The sequence below is a fragment of the Eulemur rufifrons genome, chromosome 20 (assembly GCF_041146395.1).
Source record: "Eulemur rufifrons isolate Redbay chromosome 20, OSU_ERuf_1, whole genome shotgun sequence".
NCBI classification, from domain to species: domain Eukaryota; kingdom Metazoa; phylum Chordata; class Mammalia; order Primates; family Lemuridae; genus Eulemur; species Eulemur rufifrons.
The window spans coordinates 11498112-11524862 of NC_091002.1; the positions used below are offsets into that span (position 1 = coordinate 11498112).

The 26751-nt window shown below is 39.7% G+C and overlaps 1 protein-coding gene across 1 annotated transcript in view; it reads left to right on the forward strand.

Moving 5' to 3' along the window:
• The window catches only part of CFAP61 (cilia and flagella associated protein 61), a 254315-nt gene that overhangs the window by 185339 nt on the left and 42225 nt on the right, over nt 1–26751 (forward strand). The window contains exons 22-24 of the mRNA XM_069496104.1: nt 8956–9283; nt 10607–10698; nt 17001–17206. Of these exons, the coding sequence (XP_069352205.1) occupies nt 8956–9283; nt 10607–10698; nt 17001–17206 (626 nt within the window). The remainder of the gene's footprint in view (nt 1–8955; nt 9284–10606; nt 10699–17000; nt 17207–26751) is intronic.

Here is a 26751-nt window from a genome sequence, read left to right on the forward strand (position 1 = left end):
AAGTCAGGATATTTCTCTCTCTTAACATCTACTTAACATCTACTTTGGACAGCATCTCTCAGGGCATTAGGCAACTTTGCTGGGGATGAATATGTTCGTTATCTTGACTATGGTTTTGGTGTTGGGGGTTGAATTACGTCCCCCAGAAAGATACATTGAAGTCTAAAGCAAACATGGTCTTATATGGAAATAAGGTCTTTGTAGACGTCATCAAGTAAAGAGAAGGTCATCCTGGATCAGGGTGGGCCTTAAATCCAATGGCTGGTGTTGGAGAGAGATTTGATGACACATAGGAGACACATGAGGAGGAAGGTCATGTGATGATGGAGGCAGAGATTGGAGTGATGGCAGCTACAAGTCATGGAGTGGCAAGAATTGCCAGCAACCACCAGAGCTAGGAAGAGGCAAGGAAGGGCCTCTGGAGAGAGCGTGGTCCTGAAAGTACCTTAATTTCAGACTACTAGTCTCCAGAACTGTGAGAGAATAAACTTAGTTGTTTTGAACTACCCACTTGTGGTACTTTGTTACAGCAGCCCTAGGGAACTAACATAGATGTTATCCCAAGTGTATGTACTCACTGAAACTACAATGTTTATAACTGGAATGACACATTATACACTAGGTTTTTATTTGACTTCTTTTACTCAGCATAGTGTGGCATGGTGTATCGTGTATTAATTTGTACTTCCCTGATGATTAATGACATTAGATGTCTTTTCATGTGCTTATTGGCCATTGGTGTATATTTTTCTGTGATGCGTCTGAGCTATTATAAATATTAATATATTTTTAAATTTTTGTTTTGCAGTTGATCATTGCTAGTTTATAACATGCAATTGATTTCATATGTAAACATTGTTACCTGAAACTTTGCTAAATTCACTTATTAGTTCTGGTAATGATTTGGAGATTCCACGTAGTTCCATGTATCCATAGTTCATTCCTTTTTAGGGCTGAGTAGTATTCCATTGTATGGATATACCAATGTTTATTCATTTGCCTGCTGTGCACATTCTTGTATACATCCTTGTATAGATATATATTAATATTTTTGTTTCTCTTAGCTATAAACCTAAAGAATAGGTCTTACGGTAGTTGAATGTTTACCTTTTTAAGAAGTTGCCATATTGCTCTCCAAACTAGCTATACCATTTTACATTTCCACCACCAATGTATGAGAGTTTCAGTTGCTCCACAGTCTTGTTAGCACTTGGTATTGTCGGTCTTTATTTTAGCCATTCTCGTGAGTGTGCCATGGTGTATCATTGTGTTTTTAATTGGTGCTTTCCTGATGATTAATGATGTTGGGCATCTTTTCATGTGCTTATTGACCATTCATATGTCTCCTTCTATGATATGTCTGAACTATTATAAATGTATTTTTTAAATTTGTTTTCCAATTGATCACTGCTAGTTTACAAAACGCAATTTATTTTGTACATAAACATTGTAACCTGAAACTTTGCTAAATTCACTTATTAGTTGTGGTAGTTGCTTTCTAGATCCATAAACATCATGCAAATAAAGGCAGTTTTACTTCTTCTTTTCTAGTTGGGCCTTTTATTTCAGAAACTTCCTTCATTCCACAGGCTAGGACCTCCAGTGCAATGTTAAATAAAAGTAGGGGAAATAGATTCATTGTCTTGTTCCATATCCCAGGAGAGAACTTTCAGGTTTTCACTATTAAATATGAGGGAAGTTGGATGTGAGTTTTTCTTTGGTGCCTTGTCTTAGACTGAGGAAGTAACCTTTCATTCCTAGTTTGTTCAAAGGTTTTATCTTGAATGGCTGTTGAATTTTATCAAATGAATTTTCCCTATCTCTTAAAAAGGTCATATTCTTTTCTCTCTCATTCTTTAACACAGTGAATTACGATTGATTGAATTTTCAAAATATTCAGCCATTAAATTTCTGAAATAAACCCTAGTTAGTTTCTGATTCAAGTGGCAAAGACGGGGGGAAAAAGGAACTCTAGTTAGTCATGTTGTGTTATCCTTCTGTATATTGTTGAATTTTATTCGCTGATACGTTTTAAAATTTTTGAAACTGTTTTGCAATTATATTCATGAGGGATATTGATCTATAATTTTCTGTTTTTGTAATATACTTGTAAGGTTTTGGCATTTGGCGTATGCTTGCTTCGTAAAAAAATCTAAGCAATGTCCCCTCCTTCTTTATTTTCTGAAAATGTATGCATAAGATTGGGATTATTTCTTCCTTGAATGCTTAATAGAATTAACCAGTAGAAACAGCCTGAGATTTATATTATAGAAAGATTTTGTTAACAAATTCACTTTTTTTACTAGATATAAAGCTATTCAAATTTTCTGCTTCTTATGTCAATTTTACCAAGTTGTATTTTTTAATTGTTTTTTATTTTATTTATTTATTTCTTTTTTCTTCTTCTTTTTTTTTTAGTAGATGAAGGTCGCTCTCCCTGCTCAGGCTGATCTCGAACTCCTGACCTAAGCAATCCTCCTGCCTTGGCCTCCCAGAGTGCTAGGATTAGAGGCGTGAGCCACCACACCTGGCCCTAATTGTTTTTTTAGAGACAGGGTCTTGCTCTGGTTGCCCAGGCTGGAGTGCAGTGGCACAATCGTAACTCCGTGCAACCTCAAACTCCTGGGCTCAAGCGATCCTCCTGCCTCAGCCTCCTGAGTAGCTGAGATTACTGGCAAGTGCCACCATGCCTGGCTAATTTTTTAAGTTTTTGTGGAGATGAGGTATTGCTATATTGCCCAGGCTGGTCTTTAACTTGTGGCATCAAGTGATCCTCCTGCCTCAGCCTCCCAAAGTGCTAGGGTTATAGGCATGAACCCAACCATAAGTTGTATTTTTTAAAAAATTGTCCATTTCACTTAAATTAGTCAAATTTTTTGTCATTAAGTTTTTCATATATTATTTTATTACCTATTTAATGTCTAGGATCTGTAATAATAACCCCTCATTTATTTCTGATGTTGGTGAATTGCCTTCAATCTCTCATCTCTCTTTCTCTCAGCCTAGATAGGGGTTTGTCAATTTTATCAATTTTTTTCAATGAACCAGCTTTTAAGTTTGTTAATTTTCTCTATTATCTATCAGTTTTCTCTTGTATTGATTTCTGATCTTAACAATTACTTTCTTCCTTCTGTTTGCTTTGGAGTTACTTTGCCCTTCTTTTCCTAGTTCTTTACAATGGAATTTTAAGTCATTGATTTATATAAACATTTAAGTGTAAGTTTTCCTCTCTATTTTTTCTCTAGCTGCATCCCATAAATTTCAATGTTAAATTTTCATTGTCACTTAGTTCAAAATATTTTCTAATTTCCCTGTGATTCTTCACTGACCCTTGAATTATTTAGAAGTGTGTTGTCTAGTATCCAAATATTTTTTTCTAAATATTATATCTTATTGATTTCTAATTTAATGCTGTTGTGGTCAGAGAACATATTCTTTATTATTTCAGTCCTTTAAGATTTATTGAGACTTGTTTTATGTCCAAGCATATGGACTATCTTAAACATATAAAGAATATGTGCTCTGTGCTTTTGAGCATAGTGTTCTACAAATAATTAGTTCAATGTTGTCGATAGTGATGTTTGACTCTTCTGTGTTTTTACTGATATTTTTGTCTAGTTCTATCACTTGCTGAGAGAGGAGTATTAAAATCTCTTACTATTATTGTGGAATTTTCTATTTCTCCTTTTAATTCTGTTAATTTTTTCTTTATCTTTTTTAAGCCTCTGTTATTAAGCCCATGGACATTTAAAATTGCTATATCTGCCTTATGAATTGTACCTCTTATCATTATGAAATGTCCCTCTCTGCATATGGTAATATCTTTTATCTTGAGGTCCACATTATCTGATATTAATATGGCCATTCCATCCTTCTTATATTTACTGTTTGCATGGTATATTTTTTTCATCTATTTACTTTTTACTTATCAGTGTCTTTATGTTTAAAGTGTATCTCTTATAGGTATCATAAAGTAGATTGTATTAATATTTTTATTGCTGCATAACAAATTGCCACAAACTTAGCCTAAAACAGCATCCATTTATTAGCTCATAGTTCTACAAGTTTTGGTTTGGCTGGCCTTAGGGACTCTCTAAGCTAAAATCAAGGTGCTGGTCAGGCTGCATTTTTTCTGGAGCTTGGAGTCCTCTTCGAGCCTCATGTGGTATTGGTAGAACTCAGTTGTTGCAGCCGAGGACTGAGGTCCCCATTCCTTGCTGGTGCAGCCAGCAAACATTCTCAGCTCCTAGAAGCCATCCACATTCCTTGCCCCCTGACCACCCCTTCCATCTTCAATCCAGCAACAGAAAATCTTGCTTATGTCAAATTCTCTTCACATTTCAAATCTCATTCTTTAGAAAAACCTGGCCCTTTTTGAGAACTTACCTGATTAGGTCAGACCCACTGAGCATAATCTCCTTTTCTTAAACTCAATTGTGCCTTATTATATTCATAGTTCATACCTATACTCAAAGGGAGAGGTGGGAATCTTGGCAACCATCTTAGACTTTTACCTACTACATGCTTTTTACCATTTCTGATGATCTCTGCATTTTAATTCAAGTGTTTAGACCATTAATATTTAATGTATTAATAATTACTGATATGGTTAGATTTAGGGCTATCATTTTATTATTTGTTTACTGTTTGTACCCTCTGCTTTTTGTTCTTCTGTTCCTCCTTGCCTCCTTTCTTTTGGATTATTAGTCTTTAGTATTCTATTTCAATTGGCTTTTTACCTATATCTTATTTTATTCTTTAGTGATTGCTGTATGGATTATAATATACATCAGCAATCTTTCACAGTCAATAGAGTTAATATTACACCATTTCACATAATATGTAAAAACTTTGCAACTACATAGATCCTTGTTCCCACACCCTGGACATCCATTTTATTAATAGCCATCATGTGTATTACATCTACATACATTGAAAAATCAGTAAGACAATATTATAATTTTTGTTTTAAACAGTCACATATATTTTAAAGAACTAAAAAATCATCTTTTAAAGGTACCTAGCTATTTCCTAATTTTTTTGCTCCTTCATTTCTGAAAATATAAGTCTTCCTTCAGCCTAAACAACTTTCTATAGCATTACTTGTATTATAGGTCTGCTAGCAGCTAATTCTCTAGTTTTTCTCTATCTGAAAATACCATTGTGTTGCCTTCATTCTTGAAAGATATTTTCACAAGATGCAGAATTCTGGGCTGACAGGTTATTTTTTTTTTTTTTCAACACTTTGAAGATATTTTTCCACCATCTTCTGAAATCCATCTATTTTGATTTAAAAATCTACAGTCATTCAAAAAATTGTTCCCTTCTATGTAATGTGTCATTTTCCATTGGATGCTTTCAAGATTTTCTCTTTATCCTTGGTTTCTATCAGTTTGATGCTGTGGGTGTTCTGCATTTATTATGCCTTCAGGCATGGTTTTGCTTGAATGTATCTTGTTCAGGGTTCACTGAGCTTCTTGAATCTATAAATCTATGACTTTCACTAAATTTTAACAAGTTATTGGCCATTATTTCTTACCTCATTCTTCTCTCCTCTTCTTCTGGGGTTCCAATTACATACCTGCTACAGTTTTTGATATTGTTCCCTGGGGCTTTAAGATTCTGTTCATTGGTTTCAATCTCTTTTTTCTCTTTCTCATTGTTCTTCAAATTGGACACTTTCTAGTGCTATAACTTCAAGTTCACTGACTCGTTCTCCTATCATCTCTATTTTTCTATTAATATTACAGCATAAAGTAACTATAACTCACCTTCTTTAAACATCCTCTAAAATTAAGGGAAATTACCCCCATGCTGGTTATTGCTCAAAGTTTTATTGCAATATACAATCTACCTGCTTTAAACACTAATCAGAATCCTCAAGTAGCTGTTCTTATATTTTGACCAGAGTTGATAGTTATTATCAGCGGGAGGATTAGTCTCAGGGGGTTATACCACCATACCAGAAACAGAACTCTCTTGAAATTGGTGTTTTGACCCCACATCAAGTCCTCACCACATCCTGCCTGTTAATAGTGCCTTCCAGAAGGTGGTCCAGCCTCCAACCAGGTTAGACGCTAGTTACACCAGCTTTCAAGGCAAAGTCTTTCCCATTTTGTTGATGTTCATCTCTCCAATTAGATTATAACCTCCATGTATATCTTTTTCACCAAGATATTCTTGGGGCCTTGCACAGTGCCTGGCACAAGAAGTACTTGTCTGAATGCATAAATGAAGGAGGTTTGTTAGATGTCTGACTCCCACCTTTCTCCCCAGCTAACCAGGGAGTTTTGCTCCGCTTGATCAGAATTACCAATATAAGTGGTCTTGAAATATTTACTCAGAACATCAATGTGGCCAGGCATTTCCACTTCATATTTTTACCCAATATATAATACTTGGTTGGCATTACAGCAGCACAGGGGTTGTATTTGAGAGGTCTGTAACTTAGAATAGGTGTTCCTAGTAACAATGTTAGATTTGCTTATTCAGTTTTCAGTCTTGTCCGCAGACATCTGTGAAATCCCTAGTGTAGCCAAAATTGTGAATGCCTACACCAAAACACTATAAACAAATATTACTGCAATACTAGTAATCTTTAAAACCTAGGGAAATAAGAACTAGTATATTAATGTAATACTTAACAAAAACTAGGCTTAATTAGAAAAAGAAGGCTGGGCACAGTGGCTCACACTTGTATTCCCACCACTTTGGGAGGCTGAGGTGGGAGGATTGCTTGAGACCAGGAGTTCAAAACCAACCTGAGCAACATAACAAGACCTCATCTCTACAAAAAAATAAGAGAAATTAGCCAGGCATAGTGCTGCACACCTGCAGCCCTAGGTACTTGGGAGGCTGAGGCAGGAGGCTCACCTGAGCCCAGGAGTTTGAGGCTCCAGTGAGCTATGATGGTGCTACTATACTCCAACCTGGGCAACAGAGTGAGACCCTGTCTCAAAAAATAAAAATAAATAAGAAAAGGAAAACTGGGTAGGTAGAACAACTTTTGTAGGGATGCTGAAGGAAACTTCTAAACATTTTCAAGGGCTCAAGAGGTTGATGACACCAATTTTATGTATTATTTATATTAAAATCACATGGCTTTCTATATTTTTATATGAGTAGGAAATCTTTTTTATATAGATGGGAAAGGAGAGAGGGAGAGAAAAAAGGAGCATTGGGAGTCAGAAAGATTCAGAATCAGAGAGAGACTCGGAGAAATGTATTTTCCTGTGATCACTGGGTAAGAGTTATAAGACAGAAAAAATTTTAAAGAGACTTAAAAGATGGAAACTGCCTGGTTGAGAATAACTAGGACGGGATTAGATAAGTGAGTGCATAGACACAGGGGAAGGGCAAAGATCATGTTGGTTCCCTGAGGGAGAACGAAGGACAGCACAGAGATGATGGATCTGAGTCCAGCTGTCCAATAGAACCTTCTGTGGTGATGGAAATGGGCTATATCTGCACTGTCCAACATGGCAGCCACTAGCCACCTGTAGCTATTGAGCACTTGAAATGGAGGAGGAACCAACTTTTTAATTTTATTCAATTTAAATTATTTTAGATTTAAGTTTGCATAAGGCATGCGTGACTAGTGTCTACCATAGGATTGGACGGCTCCCTGAACCATTCATGGGTGTGGGGCAGGGACACAGAAGGGAGCAGGGTACCGCTGGCCCAGAACAGCTGATACGTGCACAGAATGGAACGAGTGAGGCATGTGAAGGAAGTGGGGAGGCGGCTGTCAGTATGGTTAGCACCCATGTCTTGTGTTCATTTTTTAGCATGCTTTTAATAAGATGGCAAACTATATTTAAGTAAAGATAAAAATAATTGAACTTATTTCAGTTACTCCAACAACTACTAATGACTTACAAATAACTAACTTGGACTGCTTTAATGACTTTCAACATCAGTATGGAAGAAGAGACCCAGATGAGCACGAGAAAGCATTAAATTTGGGCAGAGAATGGAGGGGGCATACAGACAGTTTCTAAGGAGCATGCAGAGAGGCTTGTGGCCCCTCTATGGCATGGTGCCTGGCATATGGTAGGTACACCATAAATACTCCTTGAATGACTGTCTGCCATGGCAGCGCAGGAAGCAATAAGGCAAGAGCCCAGCCCTGGTAGATACAGAGGCTGAGGAGACTCTTATCCTCTCTGGGGCACCCTGCAGGGACAAGCTTACTGGGTTTCAAAAGCCAGGGAGGGAGATTCTAAAGACTCAAGACTGGATGAGGTAACCCCAAGAAGGAACCTAGAGAGACCTAAGTTCAGATACAGGAAGAGGAGGATGGAAAGAGGCTGAGCTAGAGCTATTCAAAATGTAGGAGAAGGCTGGGTGCGGTGGCTCATGCCGGTAATCCTAACACTTCGGGAGGCCGAGGCAGGAGGATTGCTTGAGGCCAGGAGTTTGAGACTAGCCTGAGCCACATGATGAGGCCCTGTCTTTATAAAAAAATTTTAGAACTTAGCTGGGCATGGTGGTGCATGCCTGTAATCCCGGCTACTTGGGACACTGAAGCAGGAGGATTGCTTGAGCCCAAGAGTTTGAGGCTACAGTGAGCTATGATGACGCCACTGCACTCTAACCCCAGCAACAGAGCGAGACCCTGTCTCAAAATAAATAAATTAATTAATAAATAATAAAAATAAAATGTGGGGGAGGGTCAGGTCTTCATAAAAGGGGAAAAAGCCTTATTCTTGTGGTAGATATTTCATCACTTGGCATCCTTCTCTCCACTGGGTATTTAAATTGAATGATAAAAAAAGAATGACATTTGGTGATCTTAATTATTCTTCATACCCAAGACAACCTGTCTCACATGTGCACACACACACAACATTATGATAAACTTTTAGTAGATTTTTAATAATAAAATCCCCGGAGACTGTTCGCATTCTTGGGAAGAGTGATAACTGAGTAATGATGTGACTGTTCACTTTGTAGATGTTCTTCAGCTTCTGTGAGAAGAACGTGGATTATGAAACCTTTAAAGCATTGAATGACGCATGTCTTGTCTATGATGGTCGACTGGTGATTGATACCAGTTTCCACACCAACGATTTAGCCATCAGAGCTGCTGGCTCCCTCACCAAATTCTCCAATAAATATTACGCAAATGAGTGGACTCACAGCAACTTCAATTCCAAAGAAGTTGGCTTTCAGCTGGCAGCAGCTATGCTCAATCTTTTTGATCCGACCCTTGAGCCTGTAACTGAGCCGCCCGCTGATCTTGACCGGCTCATCCCCATGTACAAGGGTGCCAAGATCCAAGGTGTGTAAAAGGCTGCCTTCTTCCCCTGGATGAAGCCACAGGTTGAGTCTGCACCAGCATTCAGACCAGCCCTCTGTGTTTCTCTTAGGCTTGGCGAGGAAGCGCCTCAGTCCCTCATCGTGTTGCCCACAGAGATAATGGAGGGGTCTGTCTCATTTTTTAAATGTTTATTATGAACCTGGAATTATTATTATTATGATCCTTTTCATTTTGAGCATTTATTATGGACCACATCCTAACTGTGGTCCCCATAAAACAGTTTAGGGAATGACAGTAACTTTCCTGAAGTCTCATTGCTGATGAGTGGTGGTTTACCCTGACATCATACCCAAAACTTACTTTCTTACTGTAAGTTCAGAGATAAGGAGACCCTTCCAGGCAGCCAAGGCCTTAGTGTCCTATCTGGATGGATAAGTTTAACCATTTTGCAGCTGTAAATCAGTCCACTTTAACCTGCTACGCTTTGTTGACCCCGAAGGAGATGATTTCATAAGTAGCACAGGGTTCCATCATGTTTAGGGATAAGACATACTTTTGAAAATGGTGCCTTTGAATGTTGTGTACCTTCTACCAGACAAACACACATATTTATAAAATCATATGTTCACTTCCAGGAGGTTTGGAGATGAACCCCTAAAGCCACACATAGACCCTAAGGGTGTCCACAGACCCTAATCCAATCAACAGAACATCAGACTAAAGAAACAAAAGCCCTCACATTCTAGTCCTTGTCTTTCTCTTCCTAACTAGTTGGCCTCAGCAAGATCCTGCTCTGCTTCCTGCTCTGGAGGAGACCTTAGGAAAAGTGGTGGCCGTGGGCAAGCAAGAGCAGGGAGGGGTGTCAGAAACCAGAGCTGGAGCAAGCCAACTTCAGGGACAAGCGAAAAATGTTAAGAACTTGATAACAATCATTTCTAAAGCTGAAAAGACCTCTGTTGATTTTCCTTATTAAGTTCAATTTTTTAATATTTTAACTACATATTAGAGAAGTGTTGAGGAATGGGAATGATATTGCAACATTTAAGGCTTTTGAAGGTCTTGATCTGGTTTTCCCAGGAATAGGTTAGGGTGCCAGGAGCTATCATAGGATATACACAGGGTCAGCTGGGCACATTGTGGAGCATTGGTGACTATATTAAGAGGTATCATGTCGCACTCACATTGCTTTGATTAAATAAAGCTCAACCACCCCAGGGAGTTCCTTGCTATTGCCAGAACTCTAGTGGGAAAGTTTGTCCTTTGTCCTGTGGTGAAAATACAAGCTCTGTTACCCGCCTCATTAACAATTAATTTCAAATGTGGAATCCTTGCCATCTCCTCTAGGAGGCATCCTTCCTGGCTCTTACCATTACCTGCATATTGCCAAGCCTGCCATCCCATCTCCCTTGGAGGTACTAATGGCACAGCCTAATTTCGTAAGTATTATTTCTGAATTTTATTTTGTTTCCAAATATAAAACTTTATTTATAGGAGGTTGAAATTCTTTACTCAGAGCCTGTTGAACATTAAGCTGGTATGTTTTGAGATAACCTTTGATAGATCCATAGATTACTGAAATATCTACTTCCATGGCAATGGAGCAAGTGGATTGCTTAGCATCTGGAATGGCCACCCAAACCCCACTGTTTCCCTTCCCGCCCTGAATTACACCTGAAGGGCCATCCAGGAAAAGCAGAAGGTGTGGGAGGGGGACTTCCCTGGGTTAAAGGTAACCAGAAACGACACACGTGGTGGGTCAGTTGGAGAGCTCCTCTACTAAGATTCTTTGACACGTGGTCCCAGATTGGGGTTTGTTGTCAGCAGGGGCCTCCTTTCTGAGGTGTCACATCTAATTTGTAGTCAGTGAGGGAGACACTGGAAGTTGCTTACTTAACTTCTGTTTCCATTTTCTTCTCCTGAAGATTTTTGAGGGTTAACAATATGACCAACTTAAAGTAAACACATGTCCCTGATTTTCTTGAGGATAGGGTCAGCCATCTGGCAAGTTCTTACCAATGAGATACAAGTGGAGGCTTTTGGAAAATTCCTTAAAAGGTGGCAGACTGAAAATGGGACAGGCCATGAGCCCCTCATCCTTTTCCCTTCAGGAAGTCTGAATCTCACCTCTTCCACTGCTTTCCCGGGGCCTTGAACAGGTTATGCACCTTCTCTGTATTTCTGGGACTATTAGGGAGGATATATAAATAAAGGCTGCCTGGAGCAAAACAGGTAGCCAGTCAATGGTGACAGTTGTTGTTTTTTTTTTTTTTTTTTTTTTTTTTGAGACAGAGTCTCACTCTGTTGCCCAGGCTAGAGTGAGTGCCGTGGCGTCAGCCTAGCTCACAGCAACCTCAGACTCCTGAGCTCAGGCGATCCTCCTGTCTCAGCCTCCCGAGTAGCTGGGACTACAGGCATGCGCCACCATGCCCGGCTAATTTTTTCCATATATATATTTTAGCTGTCCATATAATTTCTTTCTATTTTTAGTAGAGATGGGGTCTCGCTCTTGCTCAGGCTGGTCTCGAACTCCTGAGCTCAAACGATCCGCCCACCTCGGCCTCCCAGAGTGCTAGGATTACAGGCGTGAGCCACCGCGCCCGGCCGACAGTTGTTGTTTTAATCACAATTCCAGATAAATAACGAAACCTGGTTCTTCCAGGAAAAGGATAGATGCTACGTGTTTAAAACTTATTTCACTTAGTCTTTCCCAGATTCTTTCAGATATCCTGTACACATGGTCTGATGCAAAATTTTCCTACAATAAATAAAACCATAGGGTCACAGCAAATGGTGTTCCAGTCTCTATTGCTGTGTAAAAAACACTTAGTGGCATAAAACGGCCATTTGATCCTTTGCACAGATTCTGTGGGTCAGGAATTCAGACAGGACACAGTGGGATCAGCTTGTCTCTGCCCCACAATATCTGGAGCCTTAGGTGGGAAGACTAGAGGGCAAGATCAATGGTCTGGGTCATCCGAGGGCTTGTTTACTCATAACCAAAGGCTTTTTACAAATCACCTGGGCCGGAATTACTCAAAGAGGGGAGTACTGACCAGAACCTCCCCCACTGGGCCATCCGTGTGCCTGGGCTTCCTCATGGCTTGGTGGCCTCAGAGTATCAGACTGTGTATGTGGTGGCTCAGGACTCCAAGTGCAAGTGTTCTCACTGGCACGTTGGAAGCAGCATTACCTTTTGTGACCCAGCCTCACAAGTCACACAGTGTCACTTCCCTCATACTCTCTGTTGGAGCAGTCACAACCCCCCAGAATTCAAGGGGATGGAGATAGAGAGTCCATCTCTCAATGGGAAGAGTGTCAAGGTCATATTGCAGGAGAGTATGTGATGTGCAGGATGGGAGTATTGTCGTGGCCATCTTTGGAAAATACAGTTTGCCACCAACGAGGTGGGGCATGAGTGAACAGGATAGTGTTTATCCTGAGTGTTCAGAGGCTCAGCACTTTGGTCATCACAGATAAGTAACTTGAGTCCAATATGTACAAGAGATAGAAAATGTTGGACTTGGTTTCAGACAGAACCAGATTCTTCAAGGACACTGAGTGATTTCCTACATGCAGTGTCATTTATTTATGAACCGCTGACACTCCCTCTCTCTCTGAATAAAGTCAGAGGAGGAGCCAAAAGGGGTCTCTAGATAATGAGAGTTTTAATAAGAGTGCAACTTAAATAGATTCTTTGGCTGGTGCTATGACAGTATTTGAACAGGACCCCTGACTTTAATTAACCATTTTGCCAGGTGGGCCTCCTTTTTAATTAGACCAGAAGATCTAAACAGATTTTTTTCCATTTTATTATCCAAGAAAAAAATGTAGGATGGCTCCATGGCAATCTTTTGGAGTTGGAATTAATTTGATTAAGTGAAATTTTTGCCAAAATGGTCAGGCCGTCACCTAAATATAGCCAATTGATCAAGAATGGAGTCCATTGAACAACATTTCACTAGAGAAACCGAATTACTATTTTTACAATAAATGTAGTGCAGATGAATCTTATCAGACTTTTATAGTACTCACTAATTGGAATATTTAAGTAAGAGGATACTTTAGTAATTCATGAGCTCTTTGAGAAGTAACCTGACAAAAGGAAGAAAGGGGACCCCGAGTCGTCTACATAATAAACTAATTTACAGATTCCAGTCCACATGCTTTGTTGGCTTATACACCACAGAATAAAGAAATTTGTCACAACAAATTCTGCCTTGGATACCATTAAATTTAAAATTGTGTGTTCATCACGAGAGCTGGGAATTTGATTTCTTGAACACCAAGACTGATTAATCCTGTGTCTTCCATTTGGCACGAATTTCAGAGCCATTTTCCAACCTTTGTCAAAATCATAAAGGAACTCAAAAGGATAATTGTATTCAGGGAAAAAAAAAAAAGAAAAACCATATCAGAACCATTTACTCCATCAAAATCTTAAATTCAAGATCCAAATTTTCTAACAATTTACTTATATACTTAAAGGAAGAAACTAGACACATCCCACCAAATGGGAAAGTGTGTGAAATGATTATAACCACCCCAGAATCCCCCGCTGGGTGGTAGGGCTGGGAGTGCCATGCGTCATCCTTTAGTGCAGACATTTTCTGTGAGGAGGGGCAGAGAGTTCTGGACCTCAATGGGTTTTCCTGCCCTGTCAGTGACTGTGAATAGGAATGACCCAGGCTACGAGGGTATTTGTGTCTGAGAAACTCCTTTATAGGTGAATTGTCTTTCACTTCAGTGCAAAATAATTTTTGTGTTCTAAGTTCCCAGAATAGCCCCTCTGTTTATGCTGACATAGTGCCAAATCTCATTAAAATGGACAGGATTCCTTCCATAGTTAAGATCAGCCATAAGTACAACCTTGTCTCTACTTTCTCTGTAGTGTGCCTGCTTTCTGGACTCTTTAAGCCCTCGTAGCTGTAAATCACTATATGCTTATGATTATGCTGACAAAGACCCAAAGATTGTTGTTCAGTCTTTAAAAAAATAAGAGCAAAAAAATAATAAAAATAATAATAATAAAGGCAACAGATCCATGACCAGAAGTCATTGAAAACAGTGCTGATGATACCACACCTGTGGAGCAGGTTGACACTGAGGGTCACCTGACGCTCAGACTCTCCCTCCTCTCAGCCAGCAACCTGCCAGGGCTCCTCGTGACCTTGTCAAGTCACTACCAACTAAGTAACCGTGGCCCTTGATCTTGAGGTGCTCAGTCTTGGCCAAGTTCATGAAATCCAAAACAGCCCTCCCACACACAAAGAAGTCCTTATAAGCTCAAGATGGGGTATTCAGTGAAACTCTTTACAAGGTCCAATTTTTGTTAACCACATGGGTGGATTTCAAGGTGTGCCCCTTTCATGCTTGGGTTCCCTTTTCTTAAGCATAAAGAAACTGTAAAAAGAAGGAGGCGGCCTGGGGAAACCTGGCAGGTAAAACTATGCCAGAGCTGTTGCTGGTGTCTGTCTCCCAGACACCCAGACACTCATTTACCTGAGGTTTCCCACCTTTGTCACCAAATCATCCCTTACTGCAAAGGGAACACCTACCCCTGGGGGCAAGAGACCAAGCCCAAAGCTGCTGGCTTCAACTCAAATGGCCTTTCAAGTCTTGTACTTAATCTTAGAAATGCACGTATAGGCCAAATTCTTCACTGTCTATATATGTATTTTAATTCTGAAATAGTGTTTAATATTCATGTGCCCCCACCCTGGGAGGTGGGAAGGTGGGATTCATTGCTTAGTCTGAGAAGTTAAGACTTGAGGAAACACACCTGAATGGACAAATCCACTGGGGCATCTAGCACCAGAGAAATACTGTGGCAAGACCAGAGGGTGAACAGATGATCAGCAAAGGAGACCAGGCCACCTGAAACCAGAGTTTCAGGCCTGGCTTCTTCCCAACTCTTCTCCAGACAAGCCCCAGCCCTGCCACAAGCCACACAGACTCTTGCCTGTAACCTGCCTGCTTCCTTCCTTCCTTCCTTCCTTCCCATGGCTCCTTCTCCTTTTTGTTTCATTTCTCTCTCTCTCTTTCTATTTGTTCATCAAAAGTCTAGTTCCTTGCCCCAGCGCAGCCAGAGTATTAAAAAAAAAAAAAAAAAAAACCTCTTCATCATTTTAGAAGTGATGGTTGTTATTTAAAAAATAGAAACTGCAGATAGTCAAAATGACCATAAGGATAAACAATAAAAATTACCCAGTCTCCCAACCACAGAAAATGACCATTAAAATTTTGTTAAAATGTTGATACAAAAATAAAATAGAATGGCACTGTGCATTTTTGTAAACTATTTCTGTACTATAAAATGTCCTGTGAACATATTTCCCTGTTATGAAATATATTTTAGGACTAATTTTTGTTTGATGCATTGCATTCCATTGTGGATGGATTATTGTTTTGTTAGATAATGTCTTACTGAGTTTCGGGGTTTTTTTTAAAACACTTTGCTGCGGATTTCCTCTCTGTATCCACCCATTTCTGTGGATGATGAACCTCTTGCCTTTCCCTTGAAGCACCATCCCCCAACCCCTTTCCTAAACTGCATTTTTTCCTCGCCTGCCCCCAAATATCCGACTTCTCATACATTCTTGGGGTGGCCCAGAATTGCCCCTGTATCTCACCTTGTGCCTTTACAGTTGGCTGAGTCCTCCTCGGGGCTTTGCTGTGTGATACCCTAACACCCACCAGTTGCTTCTATTTATTTAAAAGTTAAACTGTGTGTCCTTGTTTAGACAAAATCCCCAGGCAATGTCTAGGACTAAGTAAATGTTTGGGATTAGTGCAGTAGTCCAACTTGCCTTGGATTTCTAAATGCCACCTTCAAGTTCAGAGTAAAAGCTTAAATCTATATGTGCTCAGAAAAGATTTATTGAGCGTTACCGTGTGCTAAGTTCAGAGTCTAAGGGCAAAGGGAAGGTTCAGTCAGTACCAACAAAACCTATGTTTGTCCACGAGGCTTCCCGCTGCAGGAGCCAGTGGGGGGCGTGACTCCAGTTGGTGGATTGGTAGCCATCAGGGGCTGACACAGAAAACGTAGTCATGACATGGAATGATTTAATACAGCAGCATCTTTCCTTGTCATCTGGGTTCATGTGGCAGTTTTAGCCAGTTTCTAAATGGCTTAAAGTCATGAATCCACACCTTTAACAATTTATAAACTAAAAAGTCACCTGCACAATGTGTATATTTCTCATGGTCTTGAACTTTCTTCTTGGGAACGGACCTTTAGAAATAACTGGCCCTCCCCAAACCCTGCTATAAAGGATTTGCCTTCTGCTAGTTTCTTTTAAGTACTCTTTAACTTAAATTCTTTGTCATCACTTTTGACTAGGGTTTTTCCCCCTCAAAATAGTGCTCTGAAAACTAAGAAATTTAGCAGTTTTAAAACACCTCAGAGAAGAGAATAAACCCAGTTCCACTTATTAGCTGTGTGAGGTATTGAGTAACAGAAGATTGGTTGTAACCTAGCAACTAATTTAGAGACCCCGAACAATGCAATCACAGTTTAAAATATCCTGAGGAACATTTAGTCATTAAGTCCAAGTATGTGGTTTCTGACACACTGTTATCTTCTGTTGAGTTCAGTCAATATTACTGTTATTTGCAACAAGCGATAAGGTATAACATGTCTGTTCTATTTGAAAAATAAATTGCTATGATAAAGTTCCCAACGTCCAGAAATGTTTCTAATGTTGTTTTTCTGATCCATCTCCCCTCCCCCCACCACCAGGGTTTAGAAATAATAACAGGTAGTGCGAAAGATGGGACCTACTTCCGAATTCATATTAATGAGTATAGCATGGTGGAAACCATCACGTGCCTCTCTAAGGAGCCTTTTCCTGCCTCCAACTACATCTGCTTGTTTGGGCAGCACGAGCAACTCCTCAACAACCTGTGTGGTCGGTATAATGACGATCTGATCACAGATCTCTACAGGTAAGCTGGACACTGCATCTGACTATGGGGAAATATAAATATCTATAATGTCCCATGAATGAGGGATATGTGTTCTGATGCACCAGAAAGAAAATCAGAAATCCCTGGGAGAAGCAGGAGTGCAGAGATTTCATTCTAATATATAATAATAAAAAAAATCTGGAGAGCAAAGGGTCACAGGGGGAAGTGCATGCATTCCAGATGTGTGCACACCTGGCTCTTATAGCCTGGACCCCAGTTGTGCAACCAAGCCCACCACGATGGGCTCAGATGAGATGATATTCAATTCCCTTTCCACATGGGGCTGCTAAGAGGAGTGGTGAGAAACTTAAGAGGTAGATTTGGGAGCAGGATGTAGAAGAATCTGGTCCTGATGGGAACTCCACAACCACAGGACAAGATGTTTGTGATTTCAGCCTTCTTCCTTATGCCATGTGCTTAAGCAGTCTGGAGCCTCCATTCGTCCAGGATATCGGTAAGGGAATTCCTACACTGACAGGTCCGTGAGGCTAGTGATCCAAATCTTTGTAGTTTCAAGCTCTATGACACTCTTCATCCTGTACCATTAGGAAGGCATAGAATTTTCGAATGATAAGCTACTTCCAGATGTAGCCTGCTGCTTAGCAAGGTTGGGAGAATTTCCCTCTATCCACAAAACAAGATGATGACAGAGCCAGATAGTACCAGATAACAGATGTAGAACGTAAATCTTAGAATTTTAGTGTTCTCAATGCCCATCGGGGTGACTGCTGGGATCAGAATCAATCTTCTCCCTCTCAAAATTTTTTTAATTGTATAATACATCATATAAACAAAAAAGTATGTGAAACATGCATGTGCACTTAGGGGAAGATAATACTGGAAATCTATGTGCTTACCACCTACGATAAGAAGTAATTCCTTACCCCAGAAATTATTGGAATTACTGGAAGCCCCTCTGTGATCACACCCACCTCTGTCTCCTTGGATGTAGCCACTATCCTGAATTTGAGTTAGGTGTTCTGTTTAAAAGCAAGGATCAGCAAACTTTTTCGATAAAGGGCAGACATGACCGCTGTAGCAAATACTTAATGCTGCCCTTGTAGAGTTGAACACAGTTGTATACCAACAAAGCTTCATTTACCAAAACAGGCGTCTTTCAGAAGGGCCTTGGACTTTTTAATCTGAGGCCCAAAACAGGAACCTGGCTAGATTTGGTCTGAGAGCAGTAGTTTCCCAAACTTTGTTTTAAAGATGTGCACATATACATGTATGATTTCCCAAATAATATATTAATTTATTTTGCCTACTTTTAAATCAAATCTGTGGCTTACTAAAGAAAGTCACCATTCTGTATAGCACTGTGTTTGTGAGAACCACCCATGTTGATATTCGTAGCTATAGTTCATTTGTTCTCCCTGCTGTATGGTAGTATTCTATTACACGACTGGGTCACAGTTCATGGATTTTCTCGTTGGTTGATGTTTAAATTGTTTCTAGTTTGGTGCCATTACACACAATATTGTGAATGCTGTGAACATACCTCCCATGCAGGAGTTCTCTACAATACTCTAGCCCTAAAACTGCTGGGTCACAGGATATGCACATCTTCCACTGTATTAGTTGATGCCCGATTGTTTTCCAAAGTACAGTCATGTGCCACCTAATGATGTTTCGGGCAATGATGGACCATATATGTGATGGTGGTACCACAAGACTATAATGAAGCTGAAAAATTCCTGTTGCCTAGGAACACATTCCTATTGCCTAGCACAATGCATTACTCATGTGTCTGTGGTGATACTGGTGTAAACAAACCTATTGTGCTACCAGTCGTATGAGAATATAGCACATACAATTCATGTATCGTACATAATACTAGCTAATGAAAATAAGTGACTAAGTGGTTTATGTATTTAATATACTATACTTTTATTAGTATCATTATTTTAGAGTGTATTCCTCCTTATTTAAAAAAAAAGTTAACTGTAAAACAGCCTCAAGCAGATTCTTCAGAGAAGGAAGTATTCCAGAAGAAGACATTGTTATCAGAGGAGATGACAGCTCCATGCATGTTATTGACTCTGAAGTCTTTCTAGTGGGACAAGACGAGGAGGGGGAAAGCAGTGATATTGATGATCCTGACCACAGGTGTAGGCCTAGGCCAGGGGTGGGAACCTACAGTCTTAAGGCCACATGTGGCCTTCTTCAGTGTGTGCCTTTTGACTGAATCCAATTTTTACAGAACAAATCCTTTTATTTTTATTAATACCTTTTTGTTTGTCTTTTGTCTTTTTATTTTATTTTTAAAATGAATGTATTTAAAATACCAAAGAATGAAATAAGTTTCAATGAAATAATCCTCCCAGATTGACCAGCATAATTAAAACATTAGTAAACCATAAGGGCTAAATTGACAGCTGCTACACTCATGATTTAGTTCTAATTTCCCCCCGCCTGACTGGCGCCTCTACTGCACGAGGCTGGTTGATGAGAGTTTATGGGGATGGAGTACGCCAGTCTGTTATCAGCTTTTGACAGTGATGCACTGTGTCTCTATTTGAAGTGGAATTTATGAATAGTTGCACAACTCAACAGTATTTTTGAGTTCTGTCTGCTTGACAGCACATCATGTCAAAGAAGACCAAGAGAATGCTAAAGGAAGGAAACAGATTTTTTAGTGAGGATTGGGAATTACAATATTATCTTGTTTCTGCTAAAGATAAGATGATTTGCTTGCTTTGTGATCCTGCAATATCAACATTAAAGAAATTCAATGCTCATCAGCATTATAACACTCATAAGGACCACAAATATTTTAAATTAGAGGGAGAGGCACCAAAGGTTGTATTGCAGAAATTAAAAGATGAAAAGCAAAAGTAAAGACAACTCTTTTAGGCAGAAATAAGACCTGGAAATAATGCCACTGAAACAACTTACAAAGTAGCTTATATACTTAGGAAAAAAGGGGAAGCCATTCAGTGATGTAGAAATTGTGAAAGAATGCGTTGTTGAAGTTGTAGGATACTTAGACCCTGATAACGTTTCAAAGAACAAACAACTGCCTCTTTCAAGGAGAACCATAACTAGTTGGCAGCATGAATTAGCTTTCCCCTTAACAGAACAACTTCATGCAATACTTCAAAAGGAAACTATATATTATTCAATTGCTTTGGATGAATCAACTGATACTATTGACTTGATGCAGGTTTTATACTTCATTCAGATCACAACAAAAGATTTTCTTTGCTACAAAGAGTTACTCACTTTGGGGACTCTTATGAACAGAACACAGGAATAGATATCTTCAACAACTTTCAAGATGAATGTTGTGAAGCTTGACTGAATTTGGTAAATTTAGTGAATGTACGTACAGATGGTGCACCTTCCATGACAGGAAAACATGAAAGGTTTATTGCACAGATTAAAAAAGTATTAACAGATCCAGATGTTCTAATTTCTTTTCGTTGTGTATTGCTTTAGCAAAATCTCTGTGCTACTATTTTAAGTGACACTTTGCAACAAGTTGTAAATACTGTTAACAACATAGCTCCTCTGTTTCATAACATTATAAAGTTGAACAATGAGGCAAATACGGATTTTCCCTATCATTCTAAAGTGTGTTGGCTATCACAGGGACAGGTGTTAGCAAAAAATTTATCTCTGTGAGAACAGATAGTTAAGTTTTATGAAGAATACAATCAGTAATGTGAATTATTGAAAAAAGATTTCTATAGGAATGCAGCATTTCTGTGTGATATCATGTCAAATCAAAATGACTTGAATATTTCTTTGCAAGGTAAAACTAAGTCTATATATGATATGTAGCAAAATAATCCAAGCATTTCAACAAAAGCTATCTTTTTTCAAAACCCTTCTTCCTCAAAAGGAAATTTTGGATGAACATTTTCCCCAGTTAGCAAAGGTCACTAATGAGCAGGATGATACATGGGAACGACTTGAGGAATATCCAGCTGTTATAGACCTATTAATGGAGAATACAAATGAAAGGTTCACTGACTTTGAGAATCATGACATCACACTCAAATTAGGATTTCAGCCTCACCTAGTTGATATCACGAAGGCATCTAAAGAACTACAGATGGAACTGATTGAGCTATCAGTAGATGACATTTTAAAGTCATTGTTTGATGCTAAGAAAGAGCCAATTGAAATATGGAAAAATGAATAGAATACCCACACCTTCAGCAACATGCCCAAAACATGCTTTCTTGCTTTTCAACCACTTATTGCTGTGAATCTACATTCTCTTACCTAACCCAAATCAAGATGCCCTATAGTCACAAATGACTGATACCCATCTAGAGGATCAGCTGAAACTGGGGACCTCACTGCTGCAACCACAAATATTCAAATGCTTTCCAACAAAAAGCAGACAGAATGAAGTCATTAAAAGTTTAGTTAATGTTAAAATTAACCGTTTTCATTTTTTGAAATTATTAAGTACATAGTAGTTAGATTTTTAAAAAATAATGTACATGTTATGTATATCTAATTGAAGCTTCTTGAATGCAGCCTTATTTGATTACAGATTAATTAATGTTGCCTTCCAACATGAAAAGGTTCCCCACCCCTGGTCTAGGCTAATGTGTGTTTGTGTCTTAGTTTTTAACAAAAGGGTCTAGAAAGTAAAAAAATAATAATAAAAGTTTTCAGAAGTATAAAATCTTTATAGAATCAGGATATAGATAAAGAAAATATTTTTGTACAGCTGTACAACGTGCTTGTGTTTTAAGCTAAGTATTCTCATAAAGGAGTCAAAAAGTTTTAAAAAATTAAAAAATTTATGAAGTAAAAAATTACTGTAAGCTAAGGTTAATTTATGATTGAAGAAAGAAAATTATTTTTTCATAAATTTAGTATAGGCTAAGTGTATAGTATTTGTAAAGTCTACAGTAGTGTACAGTGGTGTCTTAGGCCTTCACATGCACTTACCACCCACCTTCTGACTCACCCAGAGCAATTTCTAGTTCCCCAAGCTGCATTCATGGTAAGTGCCCTACATAGGTATACCACTTTTTATCTTTAATACCATATTTTTGCTGTACCTTTTCTATGTTTAGGTATACAAATACTTACCATTGTGTTACAGTTGCTTTCAGTATTCAATACAGTCACATACTATCAAGGTTTGTAGCCTAGGAGCAATAGGCTACACCATATGCCTAGATGTGTAGTAGGCTATACCGTCTAGGTTGGTGTAAGGGACTCTATGATGTTCCCATGATGCATTTCTCAGAACGTATCTCCATCATTAAGTGACACGTGACTGTAGTTGTATCTATTTAAACTATCCCTGAGCAGTACATGAGAGTTCCTCTGGCTTCACAGCCCTGTCAAACCTTGGTACTTTAGACTTTAAAATTAGGCCAGTATTGTGGTTTGCAAAGGTGTCTTCCCATGGCTTTAATTTTCCCTTCTTTTATTAATAATGAAGTTAATTAAGTACCTTTTCATTTGTTCCTAGGTCATTTGTGGTTGTTTCTGTGAAATGCTTATTTATGACATTTATCCATTTTGCTTTTGAGTTGTCTTCTTCTTATTAATTCACAGGAGTTATTTATATACAAACTTGGGATACAAACTTGTGTTGGTTATATATTTCTAATGTATCTTCTCCCTCTTTGAGGCTTGTCTTTTTACTCTCTTTATGGTGCCAACAACTATTCTTAATTTAATTTAATCTGTCTACTTCAGGGTTGTCCTGGATATTTTTGGCCTTTTGCTCTTCCAATAATTTTCTTATAAACAACTTGTCAAGCTCTGTGAAATGCATTAAATAGGAAATCTGCATCTGATAGGAAATGCATTAAATCTTAGATCAATTAGGCAAGAACTGACATCTTTGATATTGACTCTAATATCATAACACAGTAGAGGTCTTAATTTATTTAGGTATTCTTTAATGTCCTTCAGTAAAGGTTTATCATTTTCCCCATGAATAGCTTGCACAATTTTGGTTTGATATGATCCCAAGGTGCTTTATATTTTTATTGCTACTATAAATATTGTTTTCTTATTGATTGTTGCTGATATATAGAAATGCACTAATTTTTTCTATGGTTCTGTGTCCTGCAAATTTCCTACACTACCTCATTCATTCAGATAATTTACTTGTAGATTCTTTTAGATTTCCACATAGAAAAATTTTATCATCTACAAATAATGACAGCTTTGTTTCTTCTTTTCCAACCTTTATAATTTTTATTTTTCTTGTCTTACTACACTGGCTAAGCTTTGTAGTAAAAAATATCATGGGAATCATGAGGAATGGCACCCTTGCCTCTTTCTAATCTCAGAGGGAATGTGTTCAATATAAGTGTATGATATTTGCTGTATATATGTTTTTGTAGATGCCTTTTATCAGATTAAGAAAGTTCCTTTTGATTACTGGCTTGCTGGGCATTTTTATCATGAATGGGTTTTTATTTTTTCTCCAGAAAGAGTACTTGATTCCTAAAATGTTTTATGTATAAGGATATTTTCCTAATGCTTTCAAATATAAGCTACATTTTAATAATCAAATTGTTTAATCATGGGCTTTCCTTCCTCAAATCTTTGTATACTTGACTCCAATATTTATCTTAAATAAAGAATAAAGCCAGTACAGTGGCTCACGAGTGTAATCCTAGCACTCTGGGAGGCTGAGGTGGAAGAATTGCTTGAACTCTGGAGTTCCAGACCAGCCTGAGCAAGAGTGAGACCCTGTCTCTACAAAAAACAGAAAAATTAGCTGAGCATCGTGGCACGTACCTGTAGTCCCAGCTACTTGGGAGGCTGAGGCGGGAGGATCACTTGAGCCCAGGAGTCTAAGGCTGCAGGGAGCTATGATGATGCCACTGCACTCTAGCCCAGGAGACAGAGCAAGACCCTGTCACAAAGACAATAATACTCATAACAAAGAAAAATACAAATATTTAGAAAATGAATTCATTTGCTCCTTAGCTTGCTCATAGGATTTTATCGTTGCTGTCAACCTTGCCCCACATATTTGAGTTAGAGGGCAATCGTCGTTTGTTAAAGAAAAATTTTACTTGGTGAGGAATGATATGCTAAGAACCTTCTATGAAAAAAGAAAAATGTTTTCACATTTGACCAAATTCAAAGCCCTGCCTCATCTATTTCTCCTCTGAAACAGACAGACTTGGTGAGTTGAGACTAGTGGGGGGCAGCTGTTAACTGATGATAGTGATCATTTTAAAGTTAATTTGATTTGTTAAGAGTGAATATTTGGGATGGCAAGATAAGACAGGACGACACTGGATATTAGCAGCTGCCGACTGACATCTGTCAGAAAGAATTGGGGCAGGAAGATGGTCCCTTCAGTGTCCTTTTTAAGTGAGGTCCCGAGAGTACCGCCCTGCCTTGTCAGTCCCTCCCACACGTGTGTCTGTGTGCACACGCAGCTGCGGCCACATTCTTCTCAAGTGTCACAAAACACTGCCAGGTCCCAGTGCTAACTCTTGGCCCAGCAGTGCCGCCCTGTCTGTTGTCAGACGGGCTGGCAAGGCTCTTTCCAAGCAGGGTGAATGGCTTAGCTGATTTTGGCCACGATATGATTACCGATTGTTTTCCTGACCTTGGCAGCACCGCAAGATGGCTTGTTCAAACCCGGGCGCGTTTCCTGTGCGCACTTGCATCCACCGCGCGGCTGAGGCGGTGCTGGATGCGGGGAGGGCTGAGCGTGAACCAGCTGCTCCTTGTTCCACAAGTCAGGCCTGACTCCAGGACCGGTTCCTCTGCACATGCAGGGAAACCTTCTCGATCCTTCCTCTCCACGTCCCGCAATCTAGTCTCACTCCATCAGGGGCCAGAACAGTGCAGGCTGGGGCCGTGCTGACGGGACCGGTGGCAGCCACCAACGTCAGGTGGTGCCGTGGCAGTCAAGGCCTCCCGAGCAGACCCTGGCTGCCTGCGCCTGGCTCGCTTGGAGCCATATGGGGACAGGAGGTGGCGGTCGAGCAGCCAGACACAGTGACATGCAGGCGGACAGCTGTCGCAGAGCCACAGTGCAGCTAAGGGTCTGCAGCCCTGGCTGGCTTGGATCCCGCCTATATTTTGTTCTTTGTTTTTAACCTCAGAGCACCAGTACAGACCGTGGGTGCTGAAGAGGGAGAGAACTAATTCGCCACTGGCAATTCTGTGTGTGTGTGTGTGTGAGAGAGAGAGAGAGAGAGAGAGAGAGATGAATTGATCAATCAATTGATTTACCACTTTGGAAAAAGAATACAGCCAATTTTATATCATTTGTTTCCTTCTGAACCAACCAGCATTTAAAGTCACACAAATACGTTAATAAAATCTTCCTTTTCCAAGAGCATCTGTGTCTCACCGGTGCACATTCACACACACGCACACACCGCAGTCCTCCTGCCCGCTAAGTCCTCCCGCCCTGCTGACACCACTCCTCCCTTCGGGACACTGGCGGTGGCGGAAGGAACTTGGCTGAGGGTGCTGGAGACGTTGGGAAATGGCAGCTGTGGGTGGAGAGAAGGGAGGCCGAGGCAGCCTCCTGAGATGCTGCCTGCCAGGGACTTTAACGAGGCCTGGCCTGGGTCTTTGCTGTCTTAACTCCAGCTCATCTTCTTTTACCCCCACTGACCAATGACTCTGCGAAAGAAAAGTCTTGCCCACTGAATCTCTCCCCTCCCTTTGCCTTAATTAATAGTCCGTACATCATTTATTCTCAGGGTGTGAATAGGTCTTGCCCTGGCTTCTTTGTATGAGCCCATCAGATACTCAGAAACCTTGATTAAATCACCTCTTTTCACATCTTAACGTGTTCGGCTCTCAAAGACTGCCCTCAGACACCCTGCACCCTCCTCCACACTTTCCCGAACACTCCAGTGGCCTATTCTCAGTGGGTAAGTGCTGCCGCGCACGATAATCTAAATGGGAGCTGAGCAGGCCCTTTAAAAGACTGCCATTACCTTTTTCAACGGTGAGGCTGAGGCTCCAGCAGTTACTCCCTTAGGAAAGCCACCTTGTGCTCTCTGTCTTTGGAGCTGCCAAGCAGGATGCTGCAAACCCAGATGGTCCCCTCATTCATTTATTCAACTCCAGCTGGAATCATTTCATCATGACTTGAAAATGTTTTTCCATTCCCCTGTGGTCAGCAGTCTTTTGCTGTGTCCAGTAGTAAACTGCATACTAACTTCCAGGTGCCCATTTTTCCAGACTTATCAAAGTCTTCTTGAACTATGACTGCCCACTCCAACTTCTCAATTTTTTTGTCCATACCTAAAAGGTGTTAGCCGATAGTTCTCCCAATATACTCTTCCCTCACAAGCTTCCGTGCCGGCCATACGCCAAGTCATCAACCTGCCTTTCAGTAGAGTAGACTCTTTAAAGTGTTCTTATTTGTCTGTTTTACTTCGGATAATACCAGTTCTGTTTGATAGCCTTGTAAAGAATCCTTTCCCAAATGATTTGCTAAAATCAAAGTCCATCCTCTTCATTTTGCTGCCTAGTCATTTAATTATAGTCTATCTCTGCACCTCATAAAAGGCAATTTAGGTCAGGTTTGCTCACATACTTGGTCTGGG